The following is an 18,140-nucleotide window of genomic DNA, read 5'->3' on the forward strand; positions in this document are numbered from 1 at the left end:
ATAAATAAATAAACTTAAAAAAAAAAAAAAACATGGGGTCAGCAAAATGCCAACCATGAGTAGACCAGTGGAAACCACATTTGTGTCTAAATCCTGCTTCGGGTTGCCTGAGTTCTTGAGGCTCTGGTCCATCTCAGTGACATCGCCAGGCCCCTCTGTGGAGTCCCACAATGCCAGCCAACAGCTATGCTTCCACTCTCCTTCTCCAGGTCTCCTCCTGCTCCCCAAGGCTCAGAGGGAAGCCCCTGGAGTCAGGGCTCCCACTCTCAGACCTTCTCCCCGGAGGCCCACTCAGGTCCCTGGCCACAAAGAAACAACTTTTAGCCCTGAGACTGAAAAAAAAAAAAAAAAAAGCTTTAATAAATACAAAAATCTCCAATAATGACTCTGCTCAGCTCAGGGGCAGCAGGAGTGAAGTGGAGGGACCCTTGGTGCTGAGTGAGGATAAATTAAAAATCCCAATAAGCCAGTGACATTATGTACAGAAAGAAAGGGGTTGGGCTTCTAAGGCAGAGGCTGGAGGGTGACTGGGCAGGAGTCAGAATGGCCGTGGCCCTGGCCTGCCCTGGCTGCCCCTTCCCCTTGTGGAATTGTGGTTCCCAGAGGTAGTGGGGGGAGGGAGAAGAGGCAGAAAAGAGCCGAAGGCACTTGATTTCCCACAGGAGGATGCAGGGCCCTTGGCGCCACTCCTTCTCCCAGCCCAGGCCCCGTCCTCTTGGTCATGTGGCCTTCCGGCTGCTCCCTAGGAGCCTTCGGCTTCTTTCTCAGGCTCTGGAACTGTCCTGGTCTCTGGGGCTGCTGGAGACAAAAGGGAATACATTTTGGAGACAGAGGAAATTGGGCGGCACGGAGGACACAGCGGAGCATCTCTGTTCTGGGCCCAGAAAGGTCAGAACTTTTAAACAAGTCAGCACACACAATCTGTGTGACTCAGTCACCCGTGAAGCAGATGGCACTGCTCCTGGCAGGCAGCAGGTGCCCCCTTCCCTCCCGGGGTGCCCCACATACAGCCCCCTCACTTACATCGCCGGGGTGAGCAGTGGGAGCAGCAGCGACTCTCCTTCCCTGGACCGCAGGACAGTGGCAGTGAACAGTCATCCCGCTCACAGTGGGGCACCCCTGCCTGGTGCCAGACAGAGTAGATTTTGAGGGTACCCAGAGGCACAGGGGAACAGCAGCCTCCAGCCTCTTCAGGGAAGCCCACTCCCAGGAGCCTACCCTCCCTGGAAAGGTCTCCCCACTCTAGGCCAGGTCCCCAATGCCCATCTCACACAGAGCCCATTCCCCACTTACTCCACATCTGCAGGTGATACAGCTCATCTCCCCAAAGGGAGGCACCGAGGGGTGCCAGCTCTGGCTCTCTGGGAACCACTGCCCTGCAAAACGGCAGCCCCGGGGCCCATCGGCCTGCATGGGGTCCCCCAATTGGGGGTGGGCCCCTGACCCCACTGTTGGGAGGGAGGAAGAGATCAGCAGATGTGAGCTCTGTAAGGGCCACCCAGGTTTTATTTGTTTTTGAATCTCCAACACCTAGCAGTTTCTGGCACTTAGTAGGTGACAAATTTGGGTGAGAGGATGGATGGATGGATGGATGGATGGATGGATGGATGGGAGGGAGGGAGAAAGAAAGGGAGGGACGTGTAGGAATTGGAACCCATCATAGCCCACTAATAAATACATGCACATTCTTTCCAGTGCGTTTAGAGCCCTAGCTCCTAGGCACAGAGCAGTGCTCAGTAAACGCTGAATTAGCTGAGAAGTTCCTTCCACCCACCTTCACTATGCACCCCCTCACCCATGACAAGCCAGTGAAGCACCTCAACTGCCCCAAGAGGCCTCAGTGCCCACCCCCTCACCTGGACACTGTTTGCAGCAGTCAGTGGGGTTGGCACGGACAGGCTGGGCACAGGCCAGCCGAGGACACTGCACCTTCTCACAGTGCACCTCTCCAGTGCCCCCCTGTAGGGATCCATTGAGGAATGGGTGTCAGAAAGGAAGGGGAGCCTCCTGCTTCCTCCCTCTCCTTTCCATCCCTCCAATGTCGTATTTCCATGGCCTTTCACTCAGAGGCCCTGGGCTGGTGCTTTATATACATGAACTCAAGTGCTCACGGTAGCCCTGCAACATAACTGCTATCGTATCTGCTTGCAGGAGTGGAAGAGGAAGTTCAGGGAGGTACAGAAAGTTCCAGGGCTATGTGGAGCTGGTCAGCTGGCAGAACCAGAATTCACACCCACATCAGCCCTTCCCTTTTCCTGCAGGAAGCTGATTCTCAAAGCTCAAAGGACTTTTCAGTGTTTTAATCCTTGAGCCTCCCTCACCAAGGCTGGGCTTTTCCCTCTGGCAGCCCCCTCCCCACCTCTGCAGACCCTGCTGGGTTATGGCACCAGAGAGGATTGGGCAGCCATACCTTGCAGGTGCAGACAGCACACTTAATTAAGCCAAAGGGGGGCACGACAGGGTGCCACCGGGTGCCCGCTGCCCGCCAGCTCCGGTCACCATCAAAATAGCAGCCTGGGGGACAGGGAGGAAGGGGGGGCACAGTGCCCAGCTGCCGTGAGTATTGAGCTCATTGGCTGGGCCCACAATCAAGGCTGGAGTCTCAGGCCAGCCCCATACTAGTCTAACACCAGGACCCATTTGTGGACCAGTGACTCTAATGAAGCCTACCAGGTGTCATTCAGAACCTGTGCCCTTCAGTCTCCTCCCCCCATATATATTCTCACCCTTTTGTGCCCCTCCTGGTCCCACCCAACAGCTCCCCTGGATTCCTCATCCCTGCACACAGACTTCCAGCTCACCCTCTCCAGGGTCTCTGCTCCGTGACAGCCCCGACAGGTCTCTGACATCTTGCTTCTCTGTGGAGCCAAAGAAATAGTGAAGGCAGAGGATGGCGGCCCCCCTTCCCTCCCTAGAGGCCTCAGCCCCTACAGTGGACCTTCCACTACCCTCTCCCACTGGGACAGGTCACTCACCGGGGCACACAGGACAGCACTGGTCTGGTGCCTGCACTGGGCTCGGACAGCTGGGCGGCGGGCACACCACGGGGTCACAAATCACTGTGCGTCTCTGCAAAGAGAGGTGGGGTGGTTGGCTGGGACCCTTGCCCCAGAATCCAGACCCCAGTGCACCCTTCCGCAGGGGCATCCTACCTGACAGGTGCAAAGCGAGCAGAGCGGGTCGTAGTTAGGCGCCCAGCGAGCCCCATGGGGGCGCTGCTGCCCCTCAAAGAAGCAGGTGTTGGGGTCTCGCGGCCGCCCGGGGCCTCCGGGTTTGGATGGCGCGGGGGCGTCCTGGCCAAGCACAGCCGGCAGCGCGGGCAGCGCGGCGGCCGCTGAGTCCGGCGCCCACGCTCCTTCGGCCCCCGCCGCCGCCAGGCGCAGGCCGCCCACCTCGCACTGGTTGGCGATGTGCACCTGGGAGGAGAGGCGAATTGAGGCAGCACCCGGGCTCCCTCCGCGTCTCCACCAGCCTCGGCCAGCCCACCTGCCCGAGACACCTCGACCCCTGAGCACCTCTGCGTCCCAGGAGGATGCTATTAGCACCAGCAGTCACCCCAGCGACCAGAGACAGGGTGGTCTGCTGCCAGCCTCGTCATGTACCTTGGCTGGCTTTATCCTCCCAACCAGCCAGGAAATGTGATACTACCCCCCACCCCCAACCCCCCAGGGCTCAGAGAGAGCAAAGTGACTCAGGCAAGAGCACACAGTGCAGGCTCAACTCTGAAACATCCCCAGCGGCCCACACTGCCTGCCTACCTGCCCCCGGAGCTCCCCGTGGGGGCTACCCTTGGTGGTGATCAGCAGGGAGGCAGTGCCCTGAGCCAGGTGCCGCAGCAGCTCAGGCTCCAGGTCCTTCACCACGCCCTGGGCCTGTAAGAGCCGGGATAAGGGATGGGAACAAGGCCGTCCAGGGCTGCACCTACCCTTCTTAATTCACAGATGAGAAACCGAGACCCAAGGAGGTTAAGTAAAGTCTTCAAGGAAGTGAGCCCATTAATGGTGGTGTGGAGCTCAGAAAGCCAGGCCTCTCTAACTCCAAGTCCACCCCATTTGAGGGGTTTTGCTCCACCCCACCCGCTCCTTTGGAGGTTCAGGATGTTACATGCTATCCAAGAGATCCCACCAGAGAAGGACACAGGAAGGAGAATGGATAACAAAAGTCTGAGTCAGATTCATACCCAGGTCTGTCTGACTCCCGAGCCCATGTCAGCTCTGCCATACCAAGCTACCTGCTCTCTGCTTTTCCCGCCACAGGCCCACACAGCCCTTCGTGCTAAAAAGCAGATACTTTCAAAGCTGCCTCCACCATCATGTCCTCACCTCTGGGCCATAGAATCCCTTCAGCAGCCGCCGGGGCCCTGGCATCCCAGGAGGCCCTAGGAGGTGGGCAGTGACTGTGCCCTGTTCTGAGCCACCAAGCCCAGCCAGCAGCACTTCATAGTGCAGGTGACAGTGGGTATCCAGCGAGAGCCAGGCATGTCCTGCTGCCTGGCTCTGCACAGGGGGCAACACCAGGGCTCCTGCCAGGGGCACGGGCAGTGCTGGATCCAGACAGAGGACAGGTGACAGATGAAAAGGTGGCCTGGAGCAGCCCGGTATTCCCCATCTCCCCGGCCTCCCCCAACATGCATTCCACAAATCGGCCGACACGGTCCATAGGCCCAGGGCAGGGTGGAGGGGGAGGCAAGCAGCAAGTCAAGTTTTAGACCCCTGCACCATGGCAACAGAGAAGGTCTCCCAGCAGGGCCACCCTGTACATCCCCATCTTCTCCAGATGCCAACCTCGAGCTCAGGCACAGAGAAAGACACACCAGGCTCTGGCACCATGCTCACATGCTTGAGTCACAGATCACAGGACACCAAAGGGCAGGCAGATCCCAGGGCACTCACTGTCGTGGCGGGTGCTGTGTCCACTATAGGGCAGGGCAGCCACATGCCCCCTCAGTTCTCCATCTGGGAAGTCCTTGGTGCCCACATTCAGGAACAGCTCATTCTGCAGCAGCATATGAGCCCCTCGGGCACCCAGTCCAGGGCAGACACCCACAGCCTGGAGGACAGGGAAGGATGCCAGACTTAGATGCCCTAGCTGCAGTCTGCCAGATTCCAGACGAACCCCTCCTCAGCTTTCACACAAGCCCAAGGTTCCGAATGTCTTCCATGTTTTCTTACACCCAACACACTTCTACACACGCATAACACTGGATAAGAACCTTGAAAGCCCAGGTTCCGGTCCCTTCTCTGCCATTTCCTACCTATGTAACAATCTTGAGGAGTTATTTAACCTGTCTGATCCTTCGCTTCATTATCTATAAAATGGGAACTGTAAGGGCCAAAAATAATATAAGTAAGGCAACCAGTGCACTATGTAGCATGTAGAAAGGCTCAGTAAGGGGCACCTGGGTGGCTCAGTTGTTTAAGCCTCTGACTCTTGATTTCAGCTCAGGTCATGATCTCATGGTTTATGAGTTTGAGCCCCACATCCAGCCCTGCTACGAGCCCCGTGTCAGGCCCCCCCTACAAGCCCCATGTCGGGCCCCACATCAAACCCCACGTCAAGCCCCACACTGGGTTCCATGCCAATGGGATTCTGTCTCCCTCTCTCAGCCCTTCTCCTGCTCTCTCTCTGTCTCTCTCTCCCTCAAAATAAATTAAAATTTTTTAAAAAACTTTTTTAAAAATTTAAAAATGTTAACTATAGGAAAAAAAAAAAAAAGAAGGATTCAGTAAGTGGCAGCCATTGCTATCACATTTATAATTATATGGTCTCCCTGTCCAACTCCTCCTCCCATTTGATGTGAGCTTGCTGAGGACAGGGGCCACACCTGATTTTCTTTGTATTCCAGTCTCTAGCCCGAGGCTCACTAAAAACATGTCCAGTTAGGGGCGCCTGGGTGGTGCAGTCGGTTAAGCGCCCGACTTCAGCCAGGTCACGATCTCACGGTCCGTGAGTTCGAGCCCCGCGTCAGGCTATGGGCTGATGGCTCAGAGCCTGGAGCCTATTTCTGATTCTGTGTCTCCCTCTCTCTCTGCCCCTCCCCCGTTCATGCTCTGTCTCTCTCTGTCCCCAAAAAAATAAACGTTGAAAAAAAAAATTAAAAAAAAAAAAAACATGTCCAGTGAGTCAATGTGTCAGTGAGAGAATCTGTTAGTGAGTGAATGATTCTGAACATCTCTGCTCATCCAACCTGGCTTCCCACACCCCTGCATTATTAGCTCTGGGGTGTGGGCCCTGTGGCCTGGCTCTGCCTGAAGTACTCACTGTGTGTCCTCCCAGCTGGAGTCCAGCCATGCGGCACAGGACGGTCCGCTGGTTCCTCCGCTGAGGCTTGGTCTCCAGTGTCATGGCCACCACCTCACTGCCTGTACCTACCACTTGTACCTGGTGGGCAGGGTTGGGGAGGGCAAAGTGAAGTGGCAGAGAAGGCCTGGGGCCTGAACCATGAAGGCCAAAGCCCGACCCCGGCCTGCTGCCCTCCCACCTCCTGCAGCCCCTGACTCTTACCTGGTAGATCAGGGAGCCATTTCCTAGTAGTGTAAGGCTGGCTGAGCCGGCTGCACCCGTCTGAACTGGGATCAGGGCATCGGCCCCACAAAGGACGCTTTGCAGGACTGCAGAGGGGCGAGATAGGTGGAGGCCGGCTTGTCCTACAGCCATTCATACGCCCAGCCCACACGATGCCTCCCATACCCACCCCGGCCACTTGTCTGTGCCTCTTGGTTGTGTGTGCCCGGGGTGCCAGGCCCCACCCTGCCTCACCATCGCAGCTCTGCCTGGCAGCAATGTGTCCACTGATGCGCAGCCCTGGCCCACCTGCCCTCTCCAGGGCCATCGTCAGCTCCCCCTGCACCAGCCAGTCCATCTCCTGGGCTGTCAGGTTGGGCAGCACCTCGGCAAAGCCTGGCTCCTGGAGGGAGAGCAAGGAATGGTGGGGGCAGCAAGAGGCTGGAGCAGGTGGCAGCAAGAGCCAGACCCTCACTCACCTGGACTGAGGCATTGGCGTAGAGCTCTCGCAGCAGCTGCCCCTGATGTAGAATCTGGAGCCGCAAGGGAACCTGGCTTGGCCCTGCAACAGCCATCCGTATGGATGCCTCTGACAGACACCTGCTCTGCCTCCTCTCCTCACTTGCCCTGCCCCCTCCCACTTACCCCCACTCCTGGGTTCCAGCAGCCCACGGAAGAGCAGCAAAAAATGCAAGGAGTCCTCTGTGTCACTGAGAGTGAGTAGGGTGATGCCCCCTGTGCCAGGCTGTGGGGGGCCTTCCAGAGTCAGAATGGCACTGAAGGTCTCTGGGGGAAGGAAGACCATGAGAGCCCATCAGAAAGTCCCCTCTTCAGCCCACTCCATTCCTGGGGATAGAGAAGACTCAGAACTTCATGTCCAGGGGCCATCTGCTCCCCTCACCTGCAGCCAGGGCCCGGTGCCGGATGAGAGGCCCCCAGACCTCCCCTGAAGGGTTAGTGGGTGTCACAAGTGCCACATGTAGCTGTTCTGCCCTAAGGAGCCGCAGAGACAACCGAGGCACTGCCCGCCACACCCCACAGACCTGGAGCAGAGAGACAAGAAGGTCCTACTCAGACAGTATGTAAGACAGGCCAGCTGAGAGGCCTAGCTCTGGTGAGGAAGGAGTACAAAGGAGCCCCCAAGCCCTCCTAGGAAGCTGAAGAAGGGGCCCTGGAGCCAGAGGCTGGGGTCCAAATCCTGGCTCAACCACTTACTAGCTGTGTGACCTTGAGCAAATCACATTCTGCTACTGAGCCTCAGTTCCCTCATCTGTAAAATGGGCATCATAATGTCAGTGCTTTCCTCTCACTGGGCTGTTATGAGGACCAAAGGAGGCATTGCAGAGCACGCCCTCAGCATAGCGCCCAGACTGGAGAAGCACTCATAAATGGCATCATCTCACCAGGCCATCTTGACTGGGGGCCGCAGGGTGTTCAAACAGGACGCTGCCAGTGGAGTCTGAGAAGCGGATTCGAGTAGGGCGGTCCAGCCTGGGAATGAGGGTCTGGTGAGTATGGGCTCTGAGCCTAGGCCAGGAGCAGCTCCTCCAGCCTCTCCCAACTCTCCTTCCCCAGTCCCCAGCTGGCCCCTCCTCCCACCTTCCCCTTTCTCACTGCCTGTAGGAGATGGAGAAACGCAAGCTAGAGCGCAGCAGAGACACTCGGGCCCGTGCCACGGCCTGCGACCTCGGCCCTGTCAGCAGCGCCACGAAGTCTGTGAGGAAAAGATGTCCCTAGTATCGTCACCCACTGAAGCAGCCCGGCCCCAATCACAACCCCAACTCCTGCCTGGCCCCTACCTACCGGTGTGGCCGTCTCCGCGCGTCCGATCTTCAGAGCCTGGTTCCCCGTGGTCGCTGTAGCTGCGGTGCTCTGGATCCCGCGGATACTCAAAGGCCAGGCCTGTAGGCTGCCTCTCCGGACCGCTGCGCTCTAAGCCGGGAGTGGGAAACACGGGCTTCAGCTGGGCACCGAGAAGGCAGTCGGCAGTTTCATCTGCTCCATCCACCCCATCCATCCTTGTGGCTCAGGACCAAGTACCACTGTCCTGCCGCCCTCCCCTCACCGCGGAGCGGGCCTTACCCTGGGGACAGGTCTGGCAGCAGTGTCCCGGCAACTGACGCGGCTGCACGCAGGCCAGGGTTGGGCACTCAGGTTTGATGTTCTTGCAGCTGACCCTGCCCGGGCCCCTTGAGCGGCGACCCCACTGAGGCTGCTTGCAGAGAAGATGCAAAAACCAAGTGAGTGCAAGATGCCAATTGGTGAGACCCAGGGCGAGCAGGGGAGAGTCAGGACCAGAGCAAGGTCATCCCATGGAGTCAGACCACTCTGCTTCTTACAAGCTGTGTGACCCTAGACAATTTAACCTCTCTGGGACTTAGGGTCCCTATCTGGAAAATGGGGGAAATAATAGTGTGTATCTAGCAGGGTTTTTCTAGGAGTTAAGTGAGAGACAGACGAAACCGTTGGCAAAGAGCCTGACACATAGTGGGTGATCAATAGCAGTCAACACCTGAGACTTGAAGGGGCACTGCCTCCCACCAGGAGAAAAAAAAAAAAAAAAAAAAAAAAAAAAAAAAAAAAAAAAATATATATATATATATATATATATATATATATATATCCCAAATACCTGCAGACTCTCTTCTTTATCCTCAGCGGCTCCGAGTGCACCCCGACATCCCGGGACGCGAGCGCTCCCCCACCCGCAAGGGCCCCCGGCTACGGCCGCTTGGTCCACTCACCGCCTCACAGGCGCACAGCACGCAGCGCATCACCCCGAAGGGCTCCCCCAGGTCCGGGTGCCACGTCTCGTCCAAGGCATAGACCTTCCCGCCGAAGGAGCAGCCTGCGGGGACGGGCTTGGCTGGCGGCCGCTGTCCCGCTCCTGCGGTGTGCCCGCCCCGGGGGCCGCCGGCCGGGCCCTGGGTCCCCCGGCACGACGCGCCTCGCGACCCGCGCCCACCCCTCCAGGCAGCCTGCCGAGCTGAGCCACCTGCGCCCGGCGCCCCCTCCGGGCGGGAGCAGACTTGCCCCGAGCCGGACTCTGCCTGCGCGTCCCTCTAGGCGCCCACCTACCTGCCGCTCCCCGAATGGGCAGCGGCTCCTTCTCGGACCGGATGGGCAGCGCGGGCGGCTCGGGGCCGGCGCCGTGGGCCGGCCGGCAGCCGAGCAGAAGCAGCCCGAGGAGCAGCAGCGGGGCCGGCGGGGCCGGGAGGCTCGGCATGACGCGAACGGGACAGCTGGGGAGGCGGGAGGGAGGAGGGAGCAGGAGAAGGAGGAGGGAGGTGGTAGGAGGGCCGGGCCGGGGGCGGTACGGCGGGAGGGGGCCGGGGCCAGGGCCCGGGCAGTGCGGCGAGGGGCTCGTCGGGCGGCGGGAGTCGGCGCCGGGCCGGGCCGGGCGGGGCGGGAGGAGCGGCCGGGAGGAGCGCGGGCGGGCGGGCGCTGACCCGGGCCGTACGCGCCTCTAGTGCCCTGGGCGCCGGCTCTGGCCCGTTTTATGCCCCGCGCCCGGCGCCCCGGCCGGGGGCCTCCTCCTCAGCAAACGGGGCGGCGGCGGCGGCTCGGCGAGGGGCCGGGCTGAGCCCGGGGGGTCCGGCCCAGCAGCAGCGGCCCGGATCGCGAGTGGGGGAGGGGAGGGAGGGGCTGGGACGGGGCAGGGGAGGAGGGAGGGGCTGCAGGGGAAGGGGGAGCGGAGGGGGTAGGGGGAGGGGAGAGACCAGGGGGCGCGAAGAGGGGAGGAGAGGCGGGTCTGGAGCCCCCCGCTGCCGGAGGCCACAGGGCGGCTGCACCGGGAGGTGCGTGTCCAGCCCGGGACGGGAGCCCCAGGCCAGGGAGGGGCAGAGGCTGGGCCTGAGGCCTGGGCCGGCCACTGGGCTAGTACTCGGTAACTGCCGGAAGGATGAAGACTTGTCTTTTAAGGATGACAACGTGCACCAAAGGCCGGTCAACTGATCTCCCCTACTGTGGGCCCACAGCACCTCTCAAACCCCACACTACCCACACTCTCTGTCTAGCTTGTGTCCCTGTCTCTTCTCTGAGGTCTGTCCTCATTCTACTGGTCCCCAGGAAGTCCCATTTCAGAGTCCCATTTCTGTCTGGTGACAGTGTTTCCCTCCCTACGGTAACCTGTCCGGAGGCCCATCTAACCATCCTCATCCCCAGCCTCACATCCTTTCTCACCTTCTTCCTTCACGCAGGGGACCCTCTGCCTCTCCACCCCACCCCCAACCTCCTTTGTCTTGGTTTCCTGGTCTTGACTGCCTCCCTGTCCCCTCCCACACCCATTCACCCACCATCCTCCCAACCATCCCAGCACTCTCCTTCCTAATCTTGGGAGGCATCTCCTCTGGCTGAACTGGAGAATTCCGGGATCTAGGCCATCCTCCTTAGCTGACAGCCCCATCCTTGGGAGGAGGAGCAGAAGGGGAAGAACTGAGGTGGGGGTGATGGGAACAAGGTCAGGCCAGGAGGCCCCTGAGGACAGAGACTGTGAGGAGACTGGGATTGAGGGGAAAGCAAAGGAACTAGAGCCAGGGCCAAAGGAAGAGGGGGGCCAGCAGGAGGTATTTGCGGGGGAGGTTCAGCAGCTGTCTTCCCTGAGACAGGGACACATGGGCCTGGTTATTCTTCTTGTCACATATGGAGTGGTAGGAGATGGAAGAGGGAGAAAGACAGGGCAAGTGCAGGAGAGCTTGGGCACAGAGTTAAGTGGCCTTAGCTGTCTGAGCTGCTGGGCCCTGAGCTCAGCCTCACCCCCACCCCCTCCCTACCACCACCACCACAAACAGCCCTCACCGTGCAGTCCTCTCAAATTGTCCAAACGCTTTCCCCACAACACTGACCAATGACAGCGTCATTCTCTAAAATGGGCAATACCCACATTCCCACTGGGAAAGGGGAAATAAGACATGACTCCGAGAGGGTTATAGGAAAGAAAAGCAGAAAAGCAAGAGCCCTAATGGATTTCAACAGCAGGTGAAAAGAAATTTAGCCAGTCAAGAACTGAAAAACCCACCAATATATCTAAAACCAGAACCAGACCTTTGTGACTCTTCCCCAGGAACAAAAATGTCCTGCCCGATTCCTCCTAGAAAAAAACCCTGTTCCCCTCTCATCTCCTTCCCCAGCCAGGCCCCAGGTTTCCCATCTCCTAGAAAAAGATGGATCCCTCTGTTCAAATCCTCTGTGTGGTGTGCGTGGGTGGAAGAGCTGGGCTCCGCTGGTGGACCATGGTCCAGGCAGGGGCTCCATGTTCAGTGCGGGTGGGAGGAGAAGGCGTCACTTCCGGGGGCCTTCGCCAGTGTCTGGTAGCTCCCTGCTCTCTGATTGGGCAGAAGTGGCCTGGGCAGGCGTGTGACCCTACTGCTGTGGAGGGGCTGTGCCCCAACACTACATGTCTTCCTACCCATCTGCACCCCAGAGGGCTGCCTGCTGTGCACCTGGGTCCTGGAGCCCTTCTCCACCCGGTGAGTGGCAAGCAGGTTTTGGAGTTAAGTGAGGGTAGGAAGGACAGGAAAGAGGAATTGGGCTTTCAGCTGGGGGAGGGGCAGGCAAACTGGAACCTACAGGCACTGACCTTTGTCGAGAAGAGTGTAGCCTTCCCAGAATGGGAGGAGCAGGACAGAGCAGGGGTAGGGGGTGGGGTGCTGGGTTCTGAGGGACTGATCTCAGACTTGGAGGAATATAGCAGTCCTGGCGGGTCCTAAGGAAAGGGGACATGTGCTCAGGGAGAAAATAAGAAAGGTGGCACATTTAGGGCTTAGGACACATAGCATCAAGCTGGACACAGATCCAATCCCCATTCTTACCCAGCCATTCCTAGTTAGCTTAAGGTTCTGAATTGTGGGACTGGAGAAGCTGGGACGAAGGAGAGGGTAATGGGAGGAGGGCTCATGCATGTTGACAGACCTACAGGAAATCCCAATATTGAATCAGGTGCAGGCCTCTTTGCACTACTCGTCAAAGAAGGAGGAGGCCATGTGGGGGGTCCTGCAAAGGAACTGGAAGGGTTCTGCAAAGGGGGCAGGGAGGAAGATATGGGCTATGAGATGGATACGGTGGGTGTCCAAGGCGAGGTAAGCCGTGTAAGGTGGGTACCTCACTCAGCAGGTGCCCATTCCTGGGCATCTTGCCTCAGGTGGCAAGTCCCAAGACTGTTAGCCCATCTCTTCACCTTGGATAACCCAGTATTTCAGAACTGGGAGTGTAAAGAAAAACTCCAAGAGGCTTTTGGGTGGGGGTAAATGGAAAGAGAATGATAGGTTCATTGCTCCCATACCACCTTCTCATAATCTTGTAATCACCAACCCCTAGTAGTCCAGTTTTGTTTTTGCCCAACTCACCTCCTCAGCCCCACTCCCCAAGCCACCCCTCAACACATCGCACATGTTTACTAGCTCCTCACCTTGACCCTGTATCCAGCTTTCCAACCTCTTCTCCAGGGCTTATGCCACAATACTTCTGTTCCCTTTCCCTGTCCTAGATTGTCTCCAACCAAACAACCAAGGTTGCTCAGAATTTTGAGGCCAGTTAAGGTGTGTGTGTGTGTGTGTGTGTGTGTGTGTGTGTGTGTGTATACAGATTCTGTCCTGCTCTCAGCAGGGGGCTGGTGCCCCACAGCAGATTCACCAAGGAGCCTGACAAAAAGGAGACACAATATGCTGCACTCACACGGAAACCTGGGAGCAGTCAGAGCTCTAGCAGTTCTAGGCTGGTCGGCGGCTCACACCCTCCCAGCAGCTGTTCCCCCCAGCCAGGCAGTCTTTTCCTTGACACCTGATTAAATGTTCATTATTCCTGTCACTTGCAGGATAGATTCCAGACCCTCTTCCTCAGCCCACCTGTGCCCCACAGTGCAAGAAGTGCAAGAGCCCAAGCCGCCTCCATGGCCCCAGGAAGGATTCAGGGGAGAGGCCCCATCCAGGGAGCCACTCCAACCAGACAGCATGGCCAGAATGGAGCTGACTGGTAAGAACCCACTGGAGGGACCTAGGGCCAAATCAGAACATGGTTAGAGAGGAAAGACAAAGGAGATGTGCTGCAGGGGTGGAGGGCTGAGGGAACCCAATCTCCTGGGAATAAGGCTTCTGAAAGGCAAATTCCCTGGATTTCAAGTCTGAGTCTTAAATGGGAATTCCTGGACCACCACCTGACAGTGATTTCTTCTTTTTCAACCTCACTTCTCATCTAAGAACTGCTCCTCGTGGTCATGCTTCTCCTAACTGCAAGACTGAATCTATGCCTTCCAGCTCCTCCAGCCTGTGACCCCCGTCTCCTAAATAAACTGCTTCGTGATTCCCATGTCCTTCACAGCAAATTGGTGAGAATCTCCCAGCACTCACCCCTCTACCCATTAACTGGTTAGACGCCCTTACTCCCATCATTCCTCTCACTCCATGATCCAAGCACTGTTGTCCCCATATTGTCTTTGGTGAGATCACCGCCTCCCAATCACCACTCCTTGACAAGGATTACGATTTGCAATCTAGCCCATTTTAAAAGCTCTAGCCTGGATATATATTGCTCATGGAAGTCTATCTTGGTCACGGGGTCACCATACCCCCCCCCTTTATTTGAGCTCCCTTCTCCACCTCTCCACCACCCATCTTTTTCAATAGAGCCAGTGCCCAGACGTTAACCCTTTGTCCACACCTGTCCTGCTGCCTGCTGTGGACTTTAGCCTGGGAGAATGGAAAACCCAGAAGGTAAGAAAGTCATTCCTTCCTTTAGTTTTCCTAAATCCTGTCTTCATCAGTTTTGTACTGCTTCCCATGGATTCTTTAAAATTCTTGAGCCCCCTAAGAATATCTCACTTTCAGCTTGGCCACCCTAACCTAATCTACATTCCACTATGATGTTGTCCTCTGGACAAGGTGACTTACAGTCCTAGTATGTTAAAATAGATTCAAAGCTGAACACCAAGGAAAGCTGGATAAAAGTCGCTTATGGCCATGCCTTTGACCTAGTCCCGTGCAACCTTCTTAAGTTAGCATGAAGGAAGACTGATCTGTCATCCTCAGATGACACAAAACTGGGAAGCACCGCTAAAATAACAAAAGGCAGAATCAAGATTCAACTTGCTGAAAGGCTAGGTCAAAAACAAGGTAAAATTTAACAGAGATATATATAAAACTGTACATTTACTCAAAGTAATTAAATAAAGTCCTATTCCAGCTTCCAGGCCACGATGCCCCCACTTCCTTTATATAAACTTCTAGCCCTAGAACTTACTATGAAAAAGATCTGGGAAGACGGAGTTGACCTCAAACAGCAGCTATTTTAAAAGCTAGTGATTCTAGCTGGTTTTAGATGTCTAGCATCCGCATTGTGGAAATACTCCTAAAAAACAGTAAAGGGATTGCACTTAACGGTACTGGACTGAGTACCAGACATCCTCCTCAAGATAAATGCTAATTTATTCAGAGGGACCATATTAAACGAGCATGTGTCCAGAAGGAAGAAGCAACCTGAACAGTGAGAAGCTAGAAAACAGGTTATGTGAGGAATGGCTTAAAAAAGGGCGGTGAGGGGGGGGTGCTGAGTAGTTTGGAGGAAAGTGGTAGTCTTGTGGTATGGCCGGAAGTGCTTTAGTCTGAGGCTCAGGAAACCTGGGAGGGAGCACGCCTTTTAAGATCAAGCTCTTCTATCCTCAAGATCCCCAGAATGCCCTCTCTTCCCTCAGGTCTTCCAGGGGGACTGGGCCAGGGATGAAGGGTGGTCCCTAGGGATCCCTTGCAGCTCTGTGTCTGCCATTTATCAGTAAGCCCCCTTCCTTCATTTTTATGATCTTTATGATGGCCTTATCTCTACATTAAGTTTTAAAAAACCATATGACCCCAAGATTTTGTAGCAGAAAGAGTGAACTGGCAACACTGGAACCCAGAGGTAAAAGCTGTAACAGCTCAGATTTCAGCATATAAGGGGAAAAAAGAACTTTTCTGACTGAAATTAAGTGTGAGACCAGGCTGGGTTACTGGACACCGGAGTTACTCAAGTAGAGGCCGATGACCAATTGTCGGGAGACTCTGAAGGAATTCCTGTGCTGGGTGGGACTTTGGTCCTGTCCAATTCTCAGCTCCTATGATTCATCCCCCTGGCTACTCCTCGGGCTCCCCACCCACTACTAGCATGCCCTTTGAAGCGGGCCCTTCTCCCTTCCATCTCTTTTGCAGGAGCAGACCAAGGCACAGGACGTTCTGGGAGCCGCGACCCTTCTGCTGGAGGGAGTAATGGCAGCACGGGGACAACTGGGACCCACCTGCCTCTCATCCCTCCTGGGACAGCTTTCTGGACAGGTCCGCCTCCTCCTTGGGGCCCTGCAGGGCCTCCTAGGAACCCAGGTAAGTAAATCCTGAGTCAAGGGGACTACAGAGACTGTCCTTTGCTGACTTAGCCCCCTTGGAAGACCTGAGGGAAGAAAGGAGAATTCTGGGAATCTTGAGGGTAGCAGAGCTGACCTACTAAGGAGTGCTTTCCCCGAGCCATAAAGTCCGGGTGCTGGCACCTTATCTTTCCCTATAGACGAGAGGGACATGATATCTGGCCCAGATCTCTGGCCTCAGGCCCATCCTCTGCCCACAGCTTCCTCCACAGGGCAGGACCACAGCTCACAAGGATCCCAATGCCATATTCCTGAGCTTCCAACAACTGCTCCGAGGAAAGGTGCGCTTCCTGCTGATTGTAGTAGGGCCCACTCTCTGTGCCAAGCAGGCCCTGCCCACTACAGCTGGCCCAAGCAATACCTCTGTAGTCCTCACACTACACAAGCTCCCAAACAGGACTTCAGGATTTTTGGAGACAGACTCCCGTGTCTCAGCCAGAACTACTGGCTTTGGACTTCTGAAGAGGCTGCAGGGATTCAGAGCCAAGATTCCTGGTCGGCTGAACCAAACCTCCAGGTACCTAGACCAAATCCCTGGACACGTGAACAGGACACACGGACCCTTGACTGGAACTCATGGACTCTTTCCTGGACCCTCACCCAGGGCTCTAGGAGCTCCAGACATCCTTCCAGGAACTTCAGACATGAGCTCCCTGCCACCCGACCTCTGGCCTGGATATTCTCCTTCCCCAATCCATCCTCCTACTGGGCAATACACACTCTTCTCTCCTTCACCCACCTCACCCACTCCCCCGATCCAGCTCCAGCCTCCACTTCCTGACCCCTCTGTCACACCCAACTCTGCCAGTCCTCTTCTAATTGCACCCCACCCTCACTTCCAGAATCTGTCTCAGGAGGAGTAAGGTACTAGGGCCCTGCCAGCTTCAGCACTGTCTCCCATGTAAAGTTCCCTTACCCGGAGGGGAGGCCCTGGGAATCAAGTTATACCAGATTTCCTGCTTTCACCTGAAACCCAAAGCCCTGCTAAAGCGGGATACACAGGACAGAAAAGGGGATCATTTTTCACTGTATAATGTAAAACTTCAGAAGCTATTTTTTTAAGCTATCAATAATATTCACTAGAGCGTCTAGTTATCTTTGGTCTATTTTCTGCACAAATTTACAGCTTACTAATTTTCTACGTGCTCTTTTTCATACGGTAATTATGCAAAGGGCTGGTCTGGCCTGGCTTCTGAACAGAGGTAGAGACTAACCTTATGTCAGAAAACAGAGAAAAAAGAGCTTTGATTTTTTTTCCTCAGAACTAAGGTTAGTGTCTTTCTCCCCTTTACTATCATTCTCAATAGGGCTCTGATCTCCTTTTCTTAGGAGATCCTTACTCTTGAAAAATGAATGAGAAGTTGTCTCTCAGAAAGGCCGTCTCTACATAATCAACAAAACTGAGCCTATATAAATAAAGAATAAATAAGAACACCCAAAAGCTAACAGAAAAGCAAAGGAAAGAGATGTTCTTCTCAGGGGGCAATAGATCTCCCCCTTCCCTCCCCTCCCAAAAAGTTAACAGGAAGCCTTGGAGAGCCTCACACCCCAGGTAAGGCTGTGCAGACAGTTCAGTCAAGACAAAACCTGGATGTGACAGCTGAGCAAACAGCGAGAGCTTCAGCAGCTCAGCAGGAAGCTTTGCCAGGCACGGGTTCCTGCCTCCCTCCTGTGGAGGTCAGGGGGAAGTGCAGGAAGTGGCAAGAGTCAGTCTCCTAGGGCTCACACAGCAGGAGGGACAAGTACAAGTTGAAGGCTCATTTCCCAATCCCAGAAGCACACAGTATCTAAGAAGCTGCCCTATGTGACCACCATGAACTCTGCTAAGGATTCTCTAGAGAAGCCAGGCTTATGGGGCCTTGCAAATAAATGCCGCTGTGGTGCCTCTGAAGAGGTTTATTATTGCCCAAAACAAAAACTCCATTGCACAGGTCAACACTACCTCCAGAGGCTCCTGTAGGAAAACTAATAGCAGCTTTTTCCTCTTCCCTCCCCGCAACTCCCCAAAGGAAAGACGACCATGTAGGTAAAACAGCCAGGAATCCAGAGTTCCAAACACTGCCAGATACCCCAGGATCACTAGAGGTATTCCAAAATAGAAGAAAGGAAAGCCAGCATGCCGGGAACCTTTCGTATGTTACCTTTTATACCGCTCACACAACTCTATCACCTTGGGATTATCATCTCTACTTTGCAGACAATGAAACTGAGGCTCAGAGAAGCCAGGCATTTTCTCAATGCTTACATAGCCCTG

At 55.8% G+C, this 18,140-nt stretch overlaps 2 protein-coding genes across 8 annotated transcripts; one reads left to right on the forward strand and one right to left on the reverse strand.

The window, feature by feature from the left end:
• Positions 1 to 338: 338 nt before the first annotated feature.
• On the reverse strand, positions 339 to 11,839 carry CHRD (chordin). Of its 3 annotated transcripts, none has more exons than XM_027061290.2 (23): positions 9,583 to 11,839; positions 9,249 to 9,352; positions 8,587 to 8,719; positions 8,308 to 8,436; positions 8,119 to 8,218; positions 7,908 to 7,995; positions 7,406 to 7,547; positions 7,150 to 7,290; positions 6,984 to 7,066; positions 6,760 to 6,907; positions 6,505 to 6,611; positions 6,262 to 6,381; positions 4,893 to 5,049; positions 4,323 to 4,543; positions 3,759 to 3,872; positions 3,153 to 3,416; positions 2,976 to 3,069; positions 2,802 to 2,858; positions 2,411 to 2,514; positions 1,857 to 1,959; positions 1,294 to 1,448; positions 1,024 to 1,123; positions 339 to 795 (listed from the first exon to the last, which is right to left on the reverse strand). In XM_027061290.2, exons 1-23 carry the CDS (start codon positions 9,728 to 9,730, stop codon positions 743 to 745), a joined length of 2,865 nt encoding a protein of 954 aa, XP_026917091.1. In that variant the 5' UTR covers positions 9,731 to 11,839; the 3' UTR covers positions 339 to 742. The 3 variants fall into 3 exon arrangements, with proteins under 3 accessions (XP_026917091.1, XP_026917089.1, XP_026917090.1); XM_027061288.2 differs by having other exon boundaries at positions 339 to 798; positions 9,583 to 11,795; XM_027061289.2 differs by having other exon boundaries at positions 339 to 798; positions 8,587 to 8,716; positions 9,583 to 11,789.
• On the forward strand, positions 10,220 to 16,972 carry THPO (thrombopoietin). Of its 5 annotated transcripts, none has more exons than XM_027061295.2 (6): positions 10,220 to 11,972; positions 13,316 to 13,473; positions 13,698 to 13,825; positions 14,124 to 14,210; positions 15,678 to 15,845; positions 16,087 to 16,972. In XM_027061295.2, the coding sequence occupies exons 2-6, from the start codon at positions 13,452 to 13,454 to the stop codon at positions 16,747 to 16,749; spliced, it is 1,068 nt and encodes a 355-aa protein (XP_026917096.1). In that variant the 5' UTR covers positions 10,220 to 11,972; positions 13,316 to 13,451; the 3' UTR covers positions 16,750 to 16,972. The 5 variants fall into 5 exon arrangements, with proteins under 5 accessions (XP_026917096.1, XP_026917098.1, XP_026917095.1 ...); XM_027061297.2 differs by lacking the exon at positions 10,220 to 11,972 and having other exon boundaries at positions 11,979 to 13,473; positions 16,087 to 16,167; positions 16,284 to 16,972; XM_027061294.2 differs by lacking the exon at positions 10,220 to 11,972 and having other exon boundaries at positions 11,979 to 13,473.
• The last annotated feature ends 1,168 nt before the right edge of the window (positions 16,973 to 18,140 follow it).

Source organism: Acinonyx jubatus, chromosome C2, assembly GCF_027475565.1.
Source record: "Acinonyx jubatus isolate Ajub_Pintada_27869175 chromosome C2, VMU_Ajub_asm_v1.0, whole genome shotgun sequence".
In the NCBI taxonomy this organism is placed as follows: Eukaryota; Metazoa; Chordata; class Mammalia; order Carnivora; family Felidae; genus Acinonyx; species Acinonyx jubatus.